Source organism: Culex pipiens, chromosome 2 (assembly GCF_016801865.2).
Source record: "Culex pipiens pallens isolate TS chromosome 2, TS_CPP_V2, whole genome shotgun sequence".
Taxonomy (NCBI): domain Eukaryota; kingdom Metazoa; phylum Arthropoda; class Insecta; order Diptera; family Culicidae; genus Culex; species Culex pipiens.
The window spans coordinates 209983941-210005221 of record NC_068938.1 but is presented as its reverse complement, the minus strand read 5'-3'; the positions used below and the strand labels follow the sequence as shown (position 1 = coordinate 210005221).

Genomic DNA, 21281 nt, shown 5'->3' with positions numbered 1-21281 from the left:
ATAAGCGTTGGAAATTGTTCCAGTTTTTCGGAATCGGACCCAGTACCTTCAATAAGACGTTATTTAACGTCAAAACATGATGAAACGATTATTTGTTTAATCCATATAGGACACCTTCAATCTTATCGATTTTGTCTTCCGCTCTAAAATCGATCCTCAAAAAACTTTGTAAGCCGGCCTACTTATTGACTAATAATTGAAAACTAAAATTAATTTTGATAAAAATGATGTCCGGAAACATCATGGAATTGGGTACTAAAGCCCTATGTCAATTTTTATGTACAACGGTAAAAAACACGATTAAAAACCATTTCTGATAACTTTTTTTCATTTTAACGCTAAAAACAAATTTTGACAAGACAACATTTTTTCGATGGATCAAATATGGTCCCCTTGGAACGAGCTTTTCTGTCAAGAAGGACCGCGAGGTTAATTTTTCAAAATTGATTTAAAAATCCATTTTAAACTCTTTGTGGTCGTACAAAGGGTCATTGTACTCAGAAAAATAAGCTTTATCGCTGTAAACATCAATATCAGCAATCTAAGCTTCATTTTAGGACCCAATTATCATGGATTTTTTTTTAAGTCTGTCTAAATCTCACCAACTAAAAAAAAAGCAAAGCAATCCACTTTAACGACCCCCGGTTCTTTTGTGGTCTCTGTTGCAACTTTCTGCTTATTTATAGGCGTCCGAAGGTTATGTGTGGTGAGTAGGGTGCCCAGAATATTAGGTTTTACGCCGTCGCGGCTAACCTCAATCGTGTTTTTCTGTTTGACAGCTCGCGTGCACTGTTTACATAGACTTGGTCGTGTTCGAAACGAAAAGTGCTGGGTATTTTTTTTATTCAAAGTCGGTCGAAATTGCAAAGCTAAGCGGTATGTACATTGTTAGTGAATTTATTTGCAATATTTCAAGTATTTTTTAATAATATGCAGGAAACCGAAGGCGAAGTGGGCGGCAAACTTGTTTACATGACCTGCTCGCTGAACCCGAACGAAAACGAATCCGTGCTGCTGGCGGAAATGGTCGAGCAATGCCTCGTTCCGACGTTCAAGCAAAGCCCTGGGAACCGACCACCAATGACATGCAAATCCCGGAAAACTACCGCACCGTCTTCCGACCGCTTATGCTCCAGCTCCAGCTCCCGAGGACGTAGTCAAATTTAACCTCGAGCGCTGCAACCTCGCCCTCCTCTACCAACAAAACACCGGCAGATTCTTCATCGTCCTGTTTGAGAAGAAAAAGAAGCTGCTCTCGGAGGTTTTCCATCAAAAACCGCCGTCGAAGGCCTGCGAAGCGGAACCACCCCAAAAGAAGCTAAAACGCTACCACCGCAACCCGCTCAACCTCCTGACTCGGTGCCGCGAAGACAAAAAGAAGAACTGGCCCAGGAGGGTGGAGACCAAGACCTTTTTGCATTTCGGATTGGCCGTACTTCGGGTGCTGGTCAACTACAGTCTAGCGGACCATGTCGTCAGGGTTGTTACGGAGAAGCCGAAAACAAAATCCGGGCGAACTCCGCGCCACATAAAAAAAATACGCGACAAACACAGTCTCATAATTTTTTTTCTGAGATAAAAAAAAAGTTCAAGAACAAAAAATAAACACGTTCTACGTTTAAGACCTATTAAAAAAAAACTCTAGAGTTGTATTCAATCAATACAATTTTAAAATCATTAAACGGAACAAAATTATTTTCGCTCGGATGAAGTGAACCAGAAGGAAAATCCATAACAAAAATTATGGCCAAAAAATGAAATCCAAAATAGAAATTAAAACAGGAATATTAAAGTAAATTAAATTAAAAAAATGTAAACAGGTTTAAACAATATAAAATATATGATTTTGAAAATCTTAAAAATTTATAAATCTATTTAAAGAAATTAAATACAGTTCGTACCCGATGATACACACCAAAGAGTCACTCAGAAAAATCGAAAAACGAAACTTGTATTATTTTTTTCTCAAAATTTTTCTAACCTGAAATATGACTCCAAAGTTGTTAGATTTTCTGTAATCTAAGATGGTGAAAAATTGGAAGCATTTAAGAATTGTACATTTTTGGATTTTTGGTATGTCCACAATTTAAGAACTCTGCAGTTCTTTTTTTTCAAGGGGTTGAACTTAAAAATTGAGGAATTAAGTAATCAAGGAATCAAGGAATTACTGAATTAAAGAACTAAGAAATGTAAGAATTTAATAATATAAGAATTCAAGGATTTAAGAATTTAAGAAATTAAGCATTTAAACATTTAAGCGTTTAAAACATGTTAACCATTGAGAATTAGGGAATTATTAATTTTTTGTTCACTTGATTGTTTTTAATTTTCATTTGTCTAGAATTTTTAAATTTTGACTTTATAAATTCTTGCATTAAATTTGAATTATTTTTTTCTTAAATTTTTGGAGTATTGAATGTAGATGTTTTTTGAATTATGAATTTAAGAAATGTAGGGTATTTTTTAATTTGTGTATATTTAAAAAACGAAATTTTTAAATTTTTGGATACAAAAAAAATTTAAAATTATAAAAGTTTGGAATTTTGGAGTTTCTGAATTTTTAAATACTAGAGCTTTTTTTTGTTTTGATCTATTATTTTTTAACCCAAGAATGTTAAGATTTAGAAAAAAATGTACGGGTTAAAACCCATAAAAAATTTAAAAGCGGAGAGGCAGCTTCAGTTACGTCCAATCAAGCTCATATTTGGGATTTGAGCACAGCGCGCCCACCCAAACAAGCTCCAATAATCTTTTTTGTTATATTCTAATGTCTATATTTTCGGGAAAAGTTTGAAATATGATTCACAAAATTAAAAACGGAATGTCTCCAGTGTAAAGCAAACAAAAAATATGGTTAAAAGTTATCAAAACTCAAAAGAAATTATTTTTTAGAATCAGTAAGCAGATGTTTAAAAATGAGTTGAGTGTAGTAATAAATTTAATTGAGAAATCCTCAACATCACATAAAAAATTTCCTCTTGCAGATTTTTTGGACGTTTCTTATTAAGAAAATACTAGCAAATATTTGCGGAAGAAAATTCTAGATTTTTTTAAAAGGTCCTATAAGCTTTTGTTTTTCATATGTTCCTAAGACCTATTAAAAAAACTCTTGAATTTAATTTTATTTCATTAACAACTTCTAAGAAATCGAAGCTTTATCCTAATTCCTGGTACTAGTTTGGACCAAGGACAAACTGTCCTTTTCCGTCAGGCCCACGTCAAGAATCGCCTACGAGGAGGATAATAGTTCCGCACCGCAAACGGATCCGCCGATACTCCGACACACATCTGCACAGTTCCAACTCCTTCCTCGCCCAGCCCTTCGATTTCCGGCGGCTTCTCCGGATCATTTTTAAACAGCAGCTTGATCAAGTCGTCCTCCATCCTGCACCGGTACATCCGTTAACAATCTGGAGACCCTCCTTGGCCAGCAAATGTTCTTCTTTTTGTCTTCGCGGCACCGAGTCAGGAGGTTGAGCGGGTTGCGGTGGTAGCGTTTTAGCTTCTTTTGGGGTGGTTCCGCTTCGCAGGCCTTCGACGGCGGTTTTTGATGGAAAACCTCCGAGAGCAGCTTATTTTTCTTCTCAAACAGGACGATGAAGAATCTGCCGGTGTTTTGTTGGTAGAGGAGGGCGAGGTTGCAGCGCTCGAGGTTAAATTTGACTACGTCCTCGGGAGCTGGAGCTGGAGCATAAGCGGTCGGAAGACGGTGCGGTAGTTTTCCGGGATTTGCATGTCATTGGTGGTCGGTTCCCAGGGCTTTGCTTGAACGTCGGAACGAGGCATTGCTCGACCATCTCCGCCAGCAGCACGGATTCCTTTTCGTTCGGGTTCAGCGAGCAGGTCATGTAAACAAGTTTGCCGCCCACTTCGCCTTCGGTTTCCTGCATATTATTAAAAAATACTTGAAATATTGCAAATAAATTCACTAGCAATGTACATACCGCTTAGCTTTGCAATTTCGACCGACTTTGAATAAAAAAAATACCCAGCACTTTTCGTTTCGAACACGACTAAGTCTATGTAAACAGTGCACGCGAGCTGTCAAATGACGTCACGGTGTAAAACCTAATGGGACTTTTTTTTCAAAACCTTGCTCCACAAGCTGATTATTGTTCCTTGAGCTATTTTAGGACTCTGGGCCAAATATTAGCAAATTCGGTCAACATTTACCCATTGATACTCGGGGGTGAAGTTTGTATGGGAAAAATCGAAAAAATGTATGAAATTTAATGCTCTACAACTTTGAAGAATATACTAAAGCTGTAAAACTCGATCCTGAAAAGTTATTAGCGATTAAAAAATGTCATTTTTGTATGAAAAACTTTTTTTTCACCAACTTTAGGCTCGGGTATCAATGGGTTAATCTCAACCAATTTCGCTTAAAATTGGCATAGATGCTTAAAATAACCCAAAAAACCGTTTTCCGCTTGTGGAGCAGGGGGTCATTTTTTCTGGGCACCTTAGTGGTGAGTCACTCAAATACTCTTTTGCGCAAATGGACCGACGTTTTACTTCCCCATCCGATAGAAGGCGTGATCAGGCAAATCTCGTCTCGAAAAATGCCACCGGGTTCGTCTGGGATTGAACCCAGGCCTTACTGGGGTGAGAGGCTACCACGCTAACCACTGCACCACCGGAATCTGAGCAACTATTGGCCCCAAATTGGTCCAATTTATAAAGTTCAAAAATTTAAATTATTGAGAATTTTCGCAACGAAAATGTAATAACACATGTAAAAACAATTCCCTACAACTTTGTCGAAGGGTGCAACACGATCCGACTTGGTCATGTTTTTTTATGTGGATTATAAGAGACAGTGTGTCACCTAGGTTTTTTCCGAAATTTTTCATTTTTCTTGTCACCCTAATGGACATACACCGAAAAAAGGTGGCCTATTTGTTTCTTTACTTAGCTAGTTTTCTGTGATAAAGGGGGTTTTAGCTAGATTTATTTATATTTCCCTTGATTACCATAAATCACTCACTCAACCCATCAAGTAACTGAGAACGAACCAGTTTTTTGAAATAAACGAAACACTTTACAGTGCTCAATTTGCTTCATTCAAAAATTAGGTCGAGTTTCAAGTTCTTATCTTGCTCGGTTTTGGCACTTTAAAAATTTTAATTTATGCATAGCCTCTGTTTAAACTGGAGTCCTACTTACTTTAACTTTAACTGTGAAAAATATAAAAGGTAAGCGTTCAGTCGGTCACTTAATAGTATCGATATCAGATTTACCTGATAAATGGATGTTTTGAATTTCAATATTGTCTGTGCCCTGAACAAGCCCTCAACCCAGTGACGTACGTTCGATTGCATAGATTAAAAACTAGTTCTGTAAAATAAATATAAATAGAATAGATTTAACTGTATTGCATCATTTCAAAAAACATTTAAACAGAAAAATCAAGTAATTTAAATTAGTTCATTTACTTTAGACACATAAAAATAAATAACGTTAATTTAATCGTGTTCTAGAACACACCTTTGGCAGCAATAAAATATGAGGGCTGAACCACTCTAATATATGCAAAGCGTATCCAGATTATCCAGATGACGTACGAAATTCACTCACGTGTGTAACGCTGCAGTCCACCTTCACCATCGGGGAGTCCGCGTGGAACTTTTACTACAAAATATCGTACCAACGTAACCGCAAAAGCGTCCCAAATCCTTGACGATCCGCGCTCGGTTCAACGTTCGCGAAGAGAACGCGGAACTTTGAACTCGAAATTTTGGCAAACCTTGACCTAAAAGCAAACAAAAAATGTGAAAAGTGATGACCGTTGGCAGGAAACTGCTGCGAATTGATAAGGGCACGCGTAACGCGAACCGTCTGCGGTCTACACTGCTGAAAGGAGTTTCAAACCCCGCAACCCGATTAACCAGTTACTCAGCTGCGATCATCTAATTGTTTTGTATACAACTTGGTGTGGTGTGTGCGCTTCTAAGGTGGTGGCACACGCCATCCCGACTTGAGTGTCAGGCAGGGAGTTCAGTCTAGCAAGAACCGTTGACGGGTTCACAACTTCCAGAACTTTAGCTCGGATTATTTTAAGGGAGAAAAACAAACCAAAATGAGAGACATCAAGTGGCACACGATCGCCGCCATGCTGAGCATGTTCGGCTTCCTGAAGGACTTCCGGCCGAGTGATCCTTTCATAGTGCAATTCCTGAACAGTTCCTGGCACAACCTAACCAAGGAGCAAATCACCCAGGATCTGTTCCCCGTTGGGACGTACTCGTACGGAACGCAGCTGGTGTTGACCTTTCTCATCACCGACTACTTCCGGTACAAGCCGTTGATCATTTTGGCCGGAATCGCCGGCATTCTGCACTGGGGACTGTTCATTTGGGGACCGTCGATCTTTTGGCTGCAGGTGGCGCAGGTGTTGTACGGGACGTTCAAGGCAGCGGACGTGGCCTTTTGGTCGTACATTTACGCGCGGGTGGAAAAGTGTCGCTACCAGAAGATTACGTCCTACACGAAGTCGGCATCGTTGCTGGGCAAGTTCGGAGCGGCCGTTGGGTCGCAGATATTGCTGGCGTACGGGGTGGTGGACTATCGGGATCTGTTTCTGATATCGTTTGCAGGTAGGTTATTGGAAAAGTGATTTTTGGGTTTGAACTCTGCATTGTGGGGATTTAAAATGATTAAGAAGAGCATTAGTATTAAATGATTCCCTCAATAACACTGACCAACAAAAAATGACAAAAATGACTGCGCAGACTTAACTCGAGGGAAGGCATTAACTTTGAGGTCCCCAGAATCACGTGCATTTTGAATTTTTCACAAATTGTTTGCCTGGACCGAATGGTTTTTCTCCAAAGTTTGTATGGAGAGTTAGGGCGGTTCGTCGCTCTTGCATACAATCCAAAAATTGCATTCAGTAGGGGAGAGTGGGGAGACTTGATCCCCTTTTTTTGTATCGCACATAACTCTGTCAATTTTTCACAAAACTATAAACTTTTTGCATGAATTGAAAGCTTAAACATTCATCTATGTTTGGCTAATAAGGGTATTTCATCAGATAAACTCTTCGAATCATGCCAAGCGTTTTAAAAACATATTTTAAACCGGCATTTTCAAAATGTTGGGGGTAATTTGATCCCCCTTTCAACATTTTGAAGAAATCTTAAGCAAAATGTTTTTTATTCATCCAAACTTTTAATTTTCTATAAGTTACAGCAATTTCACATTAAACCTGTACTTTTGTGTTCAAAATATAACAAGTTTAGCATGCAAAATATTTAAAAACTTAAAATTTTCTTTTTTAAGACCTAAATTGAGCATGTTTACAAAAGCTGGTAATTTTTGTTTACAAAACTTTTGAAATATGGTTCAAACTGCAGTAAGTTATGTACAACTATACTAAAGGAAACTATGTACGAAAACCCAGCCCAATTTTTTAATCTTGAGGCTGATTCCAGTGACTGTAAAAATGCAGGGATCAAGTCTCCCTAAAGGCACTTTTTTAAACAATTGATTGTAAAAATAGTATGACGATAAATTTAACATCAAATGCGTAAGATTTTTGGAGTTGATATGTTTATCAAACAATTCATGTATAAAAAATATTTTTTTGAATAATTTTTGAGTGTTTTCTATACTTATCAAAACAAAGAAAAAAGATCTCTTGGAAGTTTTTTGCAGCACTTTTTAGAAAAATGTTTGTAACTCAATCTAAACATTTTTTAATTTTTTTCTTTTTTTTCTAAAATGAGTTTTAGTCAATTTCGCACAACTTTCTAGAACAATGCTAATTGTTTTACCCACATGCTGACGAGATACAGGCTTGGGATCAAGTGTCCCCGGGGATCAAGTCTCCCCACTCTCCCCTATGTGGGAGTAGCGAACAGCACTAATTCACCATACAAACTTTAGAGAAAAACCATTCGGCCCTGTCTAAATATTTTTGAAAAATTCAAAGTGCACGTTTTTCTGGGTACCCCAAACTTCATGCTTACCCTCGAGTTGAGTCTGCGCAAAAATTTTGTTGATCGGTGTAATATAACTTGACTCATTTCGATAATCTTGGGAGAAGGTAAAATACTTTGTGCCATTTCAATTTTATGCACCGTGTTTGAGTAAAAGCCATTTTTATTCTGAAATTTTCAGAAATTTTTTTAATTTGGAAAAATTGTGTCCATTTTCGTCCATCTTTAAAAAAATATATATTTGAAAAGCTGAGCAAAATCTCTAAAAAAAATTTGGACGCTGTTGGTCCGACCTTTGGCTAGCCAAATAAACAGACACTCAACTTTTTTTTTTCAATGTTAAAATGACACTCCTGTGATGTTTGCACAGCAAAAAAAATCTTCAATTTTTTTAAATTTCTGACTTATATTTAAAATGGTTTAAATCTAATTATTTGGCTAGCGTAAAAAAAACGTATCAATAGTTTCCAAGAAATCATCGATTGAAAATTGAGGGTCAAATAGAGAGTTTTTTTTTAAAGGACCAATAAACTATTGACCTAATAAAAAAAAAAAACTCTAGAAATGAGTACAGCCATCCCACATATTCGGAACACCCACAAATTCGGAACACTTTTGTGATAATTTGTCAATAGCATGCCAAATGCATCTTTTCTGTCGACCCTACTATTTTTAAGACCTTTATTTGGACATTCTCTTGCTATTTCACTAGTAAAGAAGTACTTTTTAAACAAAAACTGCATTTCAAGACTATTTTATACAGAGCAGCAAAACGCTGCTTCCAAATTGCCTGTTCCATAATTGTGGGATGTTATTGTGCCTCCCACAATTGTGGAACACCTGAATTTAGCTGATATTTTCACAAAAAAAAAAATATCAGGCCATTCATAAAACATTACTAAGCATGAGTTTTATTGGTTTCAGAGTGCGAAGTCATTATTTTGTAAAAATATGTACTCCTGGAGAGAAAAAAAAAAGTTTGTTTACATCGTAAGAAAAAAGTGTTCCGAATTAATGGATTTCAAGGGTCAATGTTTTTCTTTATAAAGCGTAAAAATGTACAGCCTGTCTATACATCAATCGAAAGATCGCAAGAAAAGCTTTCACATGATGGTAAAAGCAAATCATTATGTTCAATTATCGATTTTCTATGATTTGTTGAACATTGGCCGATCTGTAAACTGTTCCGAATATGAGGGATGACTGCAGTAGGATGGCTCGAGATGGTCGATTTTTCGGATGCTTATAGGCCCCTAAACAACTCCCCTAAATTTGGGAGCAATTGGTGCGTCCACACTTTGCGCATTGCATTTCCATTTTGTATGGGAGTAAGTATGGAAAAACCTTCTTTTTTACATTTAGATTTTTATCATTCTTATTTCCACTAAATGTTTCAAACCAACACAATAGCATTAAAATCGAGAAAATTCTCTTAAACTTTCCCGAAGAAAGTATTGTGCTATCTTGCTCCTGTCAAAAAGTACAACGTGCTCAAAACTGGTCTAAAACGTGATTTCCGAGCAAAAAACACGTTTTAGACCAGTTTTGAGGACGCTGTATATTTTGACAGGAGCAAGATAGCACAAAACTTTCTTCAGGAAAGGTTTAGAGAATTTTCGCAATGTTAACGCTGTTGTGTTGGTTTGACACATTTAGTGGAAAATAAAATTGATAAAAATCAAAAAGTTAAAAAGAGGGTTTTTCCATACTAACTCCCATACAAAATGGAAATGCAATGCGCAAAGTGTGGACGCAATCAATCGCTCCCAAATCTAAGGGGGTTGTTTTGAGGCCGAAAAGGCATGAACAAATTTGGTTCTGGTTGATTTGATCATTTTTAAAATTTTCCATATAACGATGAGCCAGTCTAAATTGGGCAGTACTTAGAAAAACTGTTTTTTTGTAATTTTAATTCTTTGCAAGGCCATATTTCAGCAACCAAATGTTGGATCCAAAATTTCCTAAAAAATAAAATTGTAGAGAATTTTCGCAGCATTTTAAATATATATTTATTTAGAGATGGACGAGGATGGACACATTTCTGACAATTTAAACCTAAAATGGTTTTAACTAGAAAACGTACATTTCATTAAATAAAATCACAAAAAAAAAATCATTTTGATTCCAATTACAATTTTACATCTAAAAGTTATTGTTGGATTATTTTGTCTGGGTATTTTCAATAAATGTTAATTAATATTTTTTCAAAATTTTTTAACTTGGCGAAACACAAAACGTTCGTCATACCCTATAGCTCTAAAGTTGAAACTTTTTGTTCACTTTCCCATATTAATTTGAAATTGCAGAAATCTTGGAAAAATATCGTTTCAACAATAAATAATTTTCTTGGAAAACAAATTGCACGGTTTTAAATGGTTTTTTATGTAACTCCTAAATGTTGAAAGTTAACGAAAAAATGATATTGCGAAATATGTGAAATACTAGCAAAAAATAATAAGACCATGAAAAACATAAAATAAACAATGGAAAATTATTGAAGGTTTTATAATCAACTAATTTACGCACAGACAAAAAAAAATCACTTTAAACAACAACCATGCCCAAATTGGATTTTTTTGTACAACCATAAAAAACTATTCAAAACCATTTTAGGTAAAATATGTATGTTGACAAGACAGCATTTTACGATGGATCTACTATGATCCTCTTTAAACGAGCTGTTTCAAAGAAAAAACTTTCTGTCAAACTATGTTGTTTAAATTTATTTTAAATCTTTTGCAGTCGTACAAAGTGCCTGTGTGCAAAACTTACATTCCTGGGATGAAACCAACATCTGTTTTCCATTGAAAAACTAAAACAAAGTATTTGAATCTTTTTTTTATATACTTTACCACAGTTAGTTTTCTATTTCTGCCAAATTTGATATTTTTTACCTTTGTTTATAATTTAGGGTAGAGTAGTCAAACACAAGGGACAATGATAAACGTCTGTCATAATAGTGGCATTGGTTATGGAAGCTCCCTTGTAAAGTTATTCATAATTGTTTGAATCTGGGGTGTAAAAGTAAATTATGGACAAAAATTACATTTTCGCTCGTAGGCTGTTACCAAAACTAATATTTGTTCAGATTTCTTTCGACATTACATAAAGAATGAGTTGGGCTACAATGTCCTTTCATTAGGTTTGACCAAAATTAAGAATATACCTAGAATCCAGGGCTGTCTCATTGTTCCCCACTCTTTTCAGCCCATGGGTAACAATGAGACGCTTTGATTTTTCTTCATCAAACTTTTCAAAATCTATGAAAATCTTTAAAACATGAATTGGAAGTAATTTTTGGCATATTTATTGAGTTTTAACTTCATTTAACCAAAAATATAAAGTTATTTGGTATAAATATATGGATTTTACGAAATTTAAATACTTTTTAGTATAACTTTGTTTAATTAAAGTTTAAAGTTGATAAAATTGCTTCAATATGTTCAAGGCAAGTCACCTGCAATGGAACAATACGAAAACATGATGTTTTACTAGAAAAGAATTGATTTTCGTAGAGTGTCTCATTGTTCCCCACCTGTCTCGTTGTTCCTGCCTAGTGCGTCTACAATGAGACAGTTGAAGAACTCTGGCTGTAGACGTCAGATCGATGTCATATTTTGGTCAATGTTAGAACACATTAAAAGAAAGTAAATTCAACAAAAAGCTCCTTAAAAAATGCTGATGAAAAAAGTGCAAAAATCGTTGTAAGTTAAAAACCAAAAGTGTCTCACTGATGACTACCCTAACCTAAAAAAATTGATATGATTGTTGTCTTTTGTTGTTTGTTGACCAAAAAAGTCATGAATACAAACACGCAGAAAAATATTTTGTAGAATCAGCCTGTACGAGGTTTGATTCAACAAATTTTTTGTTGAATATAATCAACACCTATTAACCTATCAACAAAACGTTTCGTTGATTCAAATATGCCTTATTTTTCTGCGTGAAGATATTTGAAATGTTTTGGCAGTAGCATAACGGTAAAAGTTGATTAAGCATTTTGTGACACCTTTTGTCAATGTTTTTTTTAATTAGGATTGAAATTTTAAATTTATTAAAAAAATAGAGCTCAACTGCAAGAGAATTCAACTTTTGATAAACTCGTTTCAATTAGATTTCATGTAAACATAACAGAACTAATTTATTTTATAACCATCTTCACCGATTTCAGATTGAAATTAAAAAAAAAATCATTTGCAATTGAAATTACATTGACTGCAATTTCACTCTTAAATCAGTAACATTATTGCATACCTAATTTGTGCGATTTGTGCAATCATGGGTTTTATTTTTTCAAATGGCACACAGTTCAGCGCACTTTCTTATCACACCCGAAAACATTGCAAATATTTTTTTTGGGGTTTCCCCATTTTGTTTGTAAAAGCATTAGGGAGCAAAATTAAAGTAAAGTTTAATTTAAACTGATAATAAATTGTAATTAAAAGCGATAAAAATGGAACGCTGTGAACAATGTACATAAAAGTTGAAGCTTTAAACTTCAGCGTCACATGTTCTAATTGAATGAATAAAAGTGCTATTTTACGGATGAATTATGAATCAGCAAACACAAACCAGTATGCAAATGGATGTGGTTCAATTATTAATAAGCGTATTCCAATCACGAGTTCGCTGAGTATGGTTGTTCCCGCCTGATTTCTGTTTGTTTTTGTAATGAATCTTAAAAATACGGAGGTCATTCCTCAAAAAAACTTACAAATCTTCAACGTTGAAACGAAAAATTCCTCGAAGCACTAATCACTTGCCTTTTTTTTTCGAGAGAAAAGACTAAATTTTGCAATTGTAATTACTAGCAGTCTCCATTCATCGATCTGCAGTGGTGGATCTGGGCAGTGCGATACGCACGCAGCCATCAGTAGCTGTAGTGCCTGAGACTAATTGGTGCAAATTTTTCCCTGCGCTTAAAGTTCACCTGAGATGCATTTTTTTCTTTCTTTCGAAGAACACGCAACGTGGTTCGTAATGAATGAATGCAAGCAAAAAAGTGCTGAATGAAGCAACAGCGTCAAAATATTGCGTTTTTAACTATTGTTTAAATTAATGGTATCAATGTGGATCTTTGGGGATAATTTGAATTGAATTGAAGAAATGTCGGAATGTTTGGCGCAAATTTGCATTCGGTTGACTGGAAGCATTTTTGTTAAATTGTTGCAATTGCAAGTAAATAACTAGAATTTTGAGAACATTTAAATTGAGCAACATATTTTTTTGCACTTTTCCACTATTTTCACTAATGAATGAATGAATGAATGGAAAAAAATGGGACGATTAGCTGTAATGCAATGAAGTAACATTTAGTACGTGCAATTAAAGGCTTGTGAAAGGTTCTTCCGCGTTAACAATGCAGAGAACATACATGAGCTATGTTATTACAATTTATCACTTCTCCACATCATCGTGTATGTAGTGCCTTTGACCGTTGGAATACATCGTGTTGAGATAATTAGTATGGTTGTTCGTCAAAAAGGTTAATCGCTGCGTTTTGTAAAGATTTTACTGTTACTTTAAATATCTGAAATTTTTTCCTCGTTTACATTGAATCATTTGATAACTTCAATAAATTTTATAAATATACTGGCCAGTTGGCCAAAATGACATTCTTACACACTTGGTTGTTGAAAAATCGGTAAATTTCAGATCGGTTAACAATCTGTCAAAATGAAAAAAAAAACCCGAAAATCGGTTGTACGATAAACAATAATCACATTGATGAACTTCATTACCGAATTTCGGTAAGTTTTTACTGATTTCGGTAGTTTTCAGTTTACCGAACTGTTCAGCAGTTGAAAATTTGGCAAACTTGACCAATTTGGTAAACAAAATCTAAGTGTGTACACACCAATTTTTTTTCGCTGAAATTCAGTAAAGTTCTACTGAATTTTCATCTACTGAAATTTCAGTAATTTAGATTTTACCGAATTCTCAGTTAACTGACATTTGTCACTTTGTCAGATAGTTTACTGAAATTTCAGTTAACGGGTTGTCAAAACAACTGAAATTTCAGCAAAAGAGACATCAAACTATAGCAACTTTCTTTCAACTTTCTTTCACTGAATTTCAGTAAAAATTTACTGAAATCTGCACTACTGAATCTTCAGCAAGTTTTTCAGTAAATAGTAAATTGCTGAAACTTCAGTTTCCTGAAACCAATCAGGATGACAGATGGTAAACTGGATTTTCAGTAAGTTTGAAAATGTCAAAATGACGTAAGAAAAGCTGAATTTTCAGCAATCGAAGATCTATCAAACTGAACTGAAATTTCAGTAAATAAAGACTTGTCAAATAAAACTGAATTTTCAGTAATTGATAAGCTGTCAAAGTGAACTGAATTTTCAGTAAGCACGAATTGTCAAACAATACTGAATTTTCAGTAATTCTTTACTGTCAAACTGAACTGTGTCTTCAGTTAATCCGTATAGGCCTGGATGAAACTGATGGAATCACTAAAATGGCCATAGCTCAGCGAAAACTCAACCAATTGGCATACTTCTTTATTAGTTGAACTCGTTAGAATGCCCTTTTTTCCGAAAATGACCCGCAGAACCCGGAAAAGCTCCGGTGGCCGGAGATATTCCGGTGGGTCAAAGTGGGTCGAAAATTGCCATTTTTGGGTCCCGCATAATTTTGTTACAGAACTCTTGGGAAAAATAAAAAAAAACGATATTTGTTCTACCCGCAGACAGTGCTGACCGTGGATTTTGGACCACCGGGGATTTTCTGGATTGAACGGGCAGGTTTCCTACCCCGGGGACGCGGATAAAATCTCAACTTACAACGGCACGCTTCGAGAACAAACTAAAATGGCGACCAAATAGACTGGCAGAGCAAATGTCAGAAACAATGACAGCAATGTTACTGATTTTCAGTAAATTTGATACGGTTTACTGATTTTCAGTAATTCCAAAAGACTAATGCTGAATTTCAGTAAAAATAGGATTACAGAAATTTCAGCAAACTTTGACAGCTCCATACAAATTTTAGCTGAAGTTCAGCGAAAAACTAACTAAAAATTTCAGTAGTGCAGTTTTCAGTAAATATTAACTGAAAACGAACATCAGACTTGCTGTGTATTTTGATGAAAATTCAGTAATTTTCTTGTGTCAGTTTGACAGATCAATTGCTGAAGATTCAGCAATCGTTGCTGGTATTTCAATTATCAAAATTTAATTTAGCTTGCCATTAAAAATGTTTCCAGTACTGTTATTTACACATTTATTTCATCAATCCTCCAAACCTATAAAAACAGGGTTAGCATTGAGGCATTTGTTATTCACATTTGTCTTACCTTTGTTTCTCATAATAGGGTATTTTAACCATTAGTGGACCCCCTAGTAGAGTTGAAGCACATTTTTCACAAATTTTCAATATTTTGAGAACTTTTTCATAACCCTTTGTACAAAACAATGAAAACTGAACACTGAAATAAAAAAAAAAGTACCAAATTCCTAAATTCTAGGAATTTTGCCTCCTTTTCTTATTAAGTAATCCAAAAAACCCAATTATTAAATAAGGAAAGGAGCCAAAATTCCTAGAATTTAGGAATTTGGTACTTTTTTTTATTTCAGTGAAGTCTTTTGAACAATTTTGACTATTTGTTTCATCAGTTTATTTGTTTTTGAGCAGAAAAATAGCCATTTGAAATATCATTTCAAACTGCAATTATGATGCTTCAGTTAACTACAATTGACTATAGTTTTGATTAATTATATTTTTTTACGGCTTCAGCATTTTTGGTACTTTTAACATGAAACAGCTATATTTATACTCATAATTGAAAAAAAATATGCGTTTAGGTTGATAACAACAAGCATTTATTGTATGTTTAAGAGAAACTTTTGCTTAAATACACTGTTTTCTTCATTTTTGAAGGTTTAATTGGGTCCTAAAATGAAGCTTAGATTGCTGATAATATTATTATTTACAGCGATAAAGCTTATTTTTCTGAGTACAATGACCCTTTGTATGACCACAAAGAGTTTAAAATGTATTTTTAAATCAATTTGGCAAAATTAACCTCGCGGTCCTTCTTGACAGAAAAGTTCCTACTTGACAGCTCGTTCCAAGGGGACCATAGTTGATCCATCGAAAAAATGTTGTCTTGTCAATATTTTTTTTGCATTAAAATGAAAAAAAAGTGATCAGAAATGGTTTTCAATCGTGTTTTTTACCGTTGTACATAAAAATTGACATAAGGCTTTAGTACCCAATTAACAGGGGTCCACTTTTGGAAATGTTTGGATTTTCGTTGTCCTATATTGGACCCCCCTAATTTTTGCTCGAAAAAGGCAGTTCTTCGTTTTATTTTAGTAAAGTTCCTTAAACTTACATTATTTCGACTTGATGAAGTTAAATAATCAGTCAAAAAATGATTGGAAGGTTAATTAAATCATAAAATATAAATGCAGTTTTGTTGTGAAAATGCTAGTGGCCATGGCTGATTTCAGATGTCGAACTCAAAACACTTATTTTGGTGAAAAGGACAATTCAATTTCAGTCAACATTGATTTAAATGATGCTGAACATGCCAAATAAAAGATTTGTAGACAACAACACGCTTGAAATTGTGATTTTATTGAATTTTTCATCAAAAACCCTTCAGAGGGTCCACTATAGGAAAGGGGTCCACTAATGGATAACGTACCCTACAAAAATCATAATACAAAATTTTAAAAACACAACACATGTGAAAAAGGATTTCCTCTAACGGACACCGCAAAAGAAAAAAACAATTTCTCTCGGCAGCATCCAAACAATAAGTCATTAGTGAGATTTCAGTTTACCAGATATGCAGTTACTGATTTTTCAGCAATGTTTTTGTTTATTGCCGAATTTCAATAAAAGTGTTGATTACTGAATCGCATTCAGTTATTTATTTTACTGAAATGGCATTCCAATATTTGTTGTAATACACACTTAGATTTTTTTTACCGAATTCGGTAGTTGAAAAATCGGTAAATTTTAGATCGGTAAACCATCTGTCAAAATGAACAAAATGTTACCGAAAATCGGTTATACGATGAACAATTAGGTTTTACATCGTGACGTCATTTGACAGCTCGTGTGCACATGGTCTTCGTCGATTGTCGACGAATTTCCCCGAACAAAATCGACGACCGCATCGAACTGTGCTAAGTCCATGTAAACAGTGCACTCCTTCTAACCTCCAAATCAAGTCGGCGTAAAACCTAATAATGAACTTCATAACCGAATTTCGGTGGGTTTTTACCGAATTCGGTAATTTTCAGTTTACCAAACTACTCAGCAGTTGAAAATTCGAAATTTCCGGAACAGCGCATTACTTGGTCATGCCATGTATTATTGCAAAATGAGTTAGTTTCATAAAGCCTCCTTCTTCCTTCCAGTCCAATGTTGCACCACGACGATCGCCATTTTCCTGCCATCGGCGCCCAAGAGCGTCTACTTCAACCGGGCACCCCCGGAAAAATCCGACTCCCCCGACCAATCAACGGACTCCCCGGAGAAGCCCCCCCGTACATCCGTGTCCTCCGAGGGCACCGAGTCCCCGACGGATCCCCCCGTGGAGCACCTTGGCCCGCTCCAGCTGCTCTGGTTCCACGTGCGGGCCGCGTACAGCAACTTCACCGTCCTACGGTACAGCATTTGGTCGGCGCTGGCCAGCTGCATCTACTACCAGACGATGCAGTACGTGCAGGTGCTGTGGAGTACGGTGGCCGGAGTTCGCACCCGGGACTTGCAGTACAACGGGGCCGTTGAGGCGGTGCTGACCATGTGTGGAGCGTTGATTACCTTCAGTGCCGGGTTCGTGCCTTCGCGAGCGTTGAAGGTTCCCAATTCCTTGGTGGGTCTCGGTTGGATTACGCTGCTCCAGGGTGGAATCCTGCTCGGAGCGGCCTTGGGACACAATCTGTGGATCTGCTACGGGGCCCACATTGGGTACAGCGTGCTGCATTTGTTTGTCATGACGCTTTTGAGTGCGGAAATCGCCAAGAACATCTGCCGGGATAGTTTCGGGTTGGTTTTCGGAATCAACGCCGCCGTAGGTTCGATTCTGCAAATAATCTTCACCCTTATCCTGGTGGACGGGGCCAAACTGTTCCATCGGGACATTATCGGCCAGTTCATGGTGTACAGTGGCGTTCTGGGGGTGCTGGGAGTGCTGTTTTGTGTGTTTGCGATTGTGGAGTTGAGGGGTGTGTGGAGGCGGTTGTTTTCCACGTTTTTGTGGAAAATTTCCGGTAAGGAAAAGTCGAAACTCAATGGGACCGTTTGTAGCGTGCCCGGTGTTTGAATCTCGCGTGACCAGTGTAGATAGGTTAGTGTTCTGCTTTTAGTTGTTAAGTAGGTAATGTAAATATTTTTATTGAGGAAAACAGTATTTTATAATAATAAAAAAAAAAAATAATAAACATAAATGAGATTATGAAATAGTTTTGCGTTGCATATCACAATTCCAATAATAAGAGTTAAAACAGTTGATTAACACAAAAGATGCAATCCGAAATACCGTTAAGTCTGTTTGTTATCAGGACGGAACTTTGATGGTTAATCACTTTATTTATGCAAAAAGTGCAGTTTTTTCAATAAACATTTGATAATCCATGTTGACAACCCACCATCGGGGCACGTGTTGATTCTATATATGGCGCACTAGATTCTGCCGATAAGAAATCCGATTCACTTTTTATGCAAAGAGTGCAGTTTTTTCAATAAACATTTGATAATCCGTGTTGACAACTCACCATCGGGGCACGTGTTGATTCTATATATGGCGGACTAGATTCTGCCGATAAGAAATCCGGTTCGGACATGCGTAACCGTAATCAGTACTATATATGAGCAATTTATAAATATAGCAGATACCTAGCTATACCTAAATGACTTGATGTTTGAAGAAAAGTATTTTTTTTTATTTAAACAAAAAAAAAAAAACAGTTGTACCGTTTTTTTTAGATTATTTTGCGAGTACAATTTTTGAAAAGTTTTTGTACTTAAATTTGTAACGCATTTATTGAACATTTAATATAAATCTACTTTATGTTCCAAAATAAAAGCTTATGCTTTAAATTAGACGCATTAAAAAAATGATGAGATTTCATTTAAAAAAAAAACTGATACAAGAAGCAACTTTTTATCTCAGACACATTTTTTCACTTCCAGAGAATGTCTTTTTGACCTTTTATCCGTTTAAACTTTTGTCCACTTTCGACTTTTTGTCCTTTCGACTTTATGTCTTTTGATTTAGCTTTCGACCTTATGTAAATTTTGAAAAAAATAGGGCTTTACAGAGTACACTTATCCGTACTCTGTGAAGCTTCGAAATTTTAGCAATTTACCGAACAAATCATGATGTTATCATCTTATCAAATTCTAGGGAATTCGCGAACAAACTGACCAAATTAAAAAAACTAAAATTTAATCATATATTCTCTTTTCATCATTGATTATAAAGCAAAACTATCTCAGCCTTTATTTAAAAAGGTTTCATAAAAAAAGAACAGTGGTTGCGGAAACCCTTGATTTTTAGCAGCTACCTTTTTAATAGAATGAGTGAATTTCCACGATTTCACGGACAGCGTGAAATTCGTGAAATTCCACATTTTCCGTGAAATCCTTGAAGAATTTATGAAATCAATGCATGAAAATAGCAAATTAAAAAAAATACATATTATAAACCAAGTTTTGATCTAAACTTGATTAGTTTTCAATTGAAAAAAGTGATATTTACTTTTTTAACTCTTCAGTTGGACACTAAGATTTAAAAGGAACACACACATTTAAATTGAATTTTTTCAACATTTATTCAAAAATGAATGCTATTAATAAATATTTAAAGTACAAAAATCCATTCAGATATAAAAACAGCAAATTTCCATTGAAATTAAATCAGTACAATCAATTCTAAACATTGTACTTCTTTTTTGAGCACCTTAAATAAAATTTGGCACTTTTAAGCTTTTTCCAAGAATGGAGTTTAGGACTCATGGATTAGAAATACTCGTAGCCAAGCTCGTAGCATTTGGAACTTTGTTTTGAAGATCGATACTTTTGCTTCTTTTTTACAATTAAATTGATTGAAATTTGATTTATAGTGATTTTTTTTTATTCATGGACAAAAACCTTTTTTTCTCAAAATACTTTTAAATGTTTAGTGAAATAGATGTGCAATCAAGCGAAAATGAACAGATTTTCCTGCATTTATTATCATTTTTAGCACTATTGGGCTCATTTAAAATTATATGAATTTAGGTGAAAAATCCATGTAATAATATAATTTTAAATAATAATTTTACTACCATTTTATTTTAAAGGTAGAAATCCAAAATTAAATTAGAAAAAAATGTATATATTATATATTCTTTAAGTCTGTAAAATATCTTAGTCCCGTGAAATTTCAACAATACCTGATTATTTGGTTGGATGGTCTCTGTGTAAACTGGAAATTTTCAGCTTGAAAAGTCACTTAGCTTAAGTGCTTAATTTTAATTAAGTGTACAAAAACCTTTCCGGTTGTTTAACGTAAGATATAATAGATTATTTTAGCATTTTTCACGCTCCGTGATATTTCCGTGAAATTTGGTGTCCCAATTCGCCCCATGTGTCCCATTTCGCCCCAGTTGACGGTAAGCCTACTTTTAAAATATGTTTTCTATCAAGTCTAAAAACTGATATTTTTTTGTTAGAAAAAATCTTTCTTTACCATCAAATGATATTTAATAGCTCAGGTTGTATCGTTTGTGTTTAATATTATAATATAACATAATTCAATAATCTCTTTCTTTTGCAGTTGAAAAACGGTACAATGTATGTGTAAATGGTGGTCACACTTCAGCGAGAATCATTCAATTGAAAAAAAAAATTTGCCTTTTTGAAAACTATGTCAAACAGTTAACAATAGACAAAAAGTTTTTTTTAAATGAAATTAATATCTTCGGTGAATTATGTTTATACCCGCAACCTCCTCAGAATGGATGACAGAGAAAAACTTTTTTTTTCAAAAAAAAAAGTCAAATTTCAAATGGAAATTTGAGTGCAATCAGCTGAAATCAATTTGAAGTTAATTCTTCTGCGTTTAGAAACATTCTAAAGCATGTTCAAGTTTATTTTAAAATCAAATTTTTTTTTCGTCGAATCATGATTTTTGTTTGAAAACTTATAATTGCAAATGAACTAATTGGTGTATGAAAAAATGAATTTTCCTACAATTTTTGCATTAATATTTAGTTGTTCTAACTTGCAAAAACATTTTCTAAACTACGGCCTTATTTCAAAATCTCTTTTTCCCTCGTAACTGATCATTTCCCCACAAGCGTGCAGCCACGTGCGATTTTCAAGTTCAGGCAC

The 21281-nt window shown here is 35.0% G+C and overlaps 1 protein-coding gene and 1 long non-coding RNA gene across 2 annotated transcripts; both read left to right on the top strand.

Annotated features, from left to right (window-relative positions):
* The first annotated feature begins 732 nt into the window (after positions 1-732).
* Positions 733-1817, top strand: LOC120412339 (uncharacterized). Its single transcript, XR_005604802.2, has 2 exons — positions 733-876; positions 937-1817. It is a non-coding gene; the product is annotated as an uncharacterized LOC120412339 (long non-coding RNA).
* Positions 1818-6019: 4202 nt separating this feature from the next.
* On the top strand, positions 6020-18317 carry LOC120412337 (thiamine transporter 1-like). Its single transcript, XM_039572739.2, has 2 exons — positions 6020-6596; positions 17321-18317. Exons 1-2 carry the CDS (start codon positions 6080-6082, stop codon positions 18226-18228), a joined length of 1425 nt encoding a protein of 474 aa, XP_039428673.1. The 5' UTR covers positions 6020-6079; the 3' UTR covers positions 18229-18317.
* Positions 18318-21281: the final 2964 nt, after the last annotated feature.

Excerpts from the sequence above, each read along its gene's own strand:
- LOC120412337 (XM_039572739.2), top strand. The coding sequence starts at position 6,080 with ATGAGAGACATCAAGTGGCACACGATCGCCGCCATGCTGAGCATGTTC. Across the intron at positions 6,597-17,320 it reads GTTTCTGATATCGTTTGCAG|TCCAATGTTGCACCACGACG; the intron begins GTAGGTTATTGG and ends TCTTCCTTCCAG.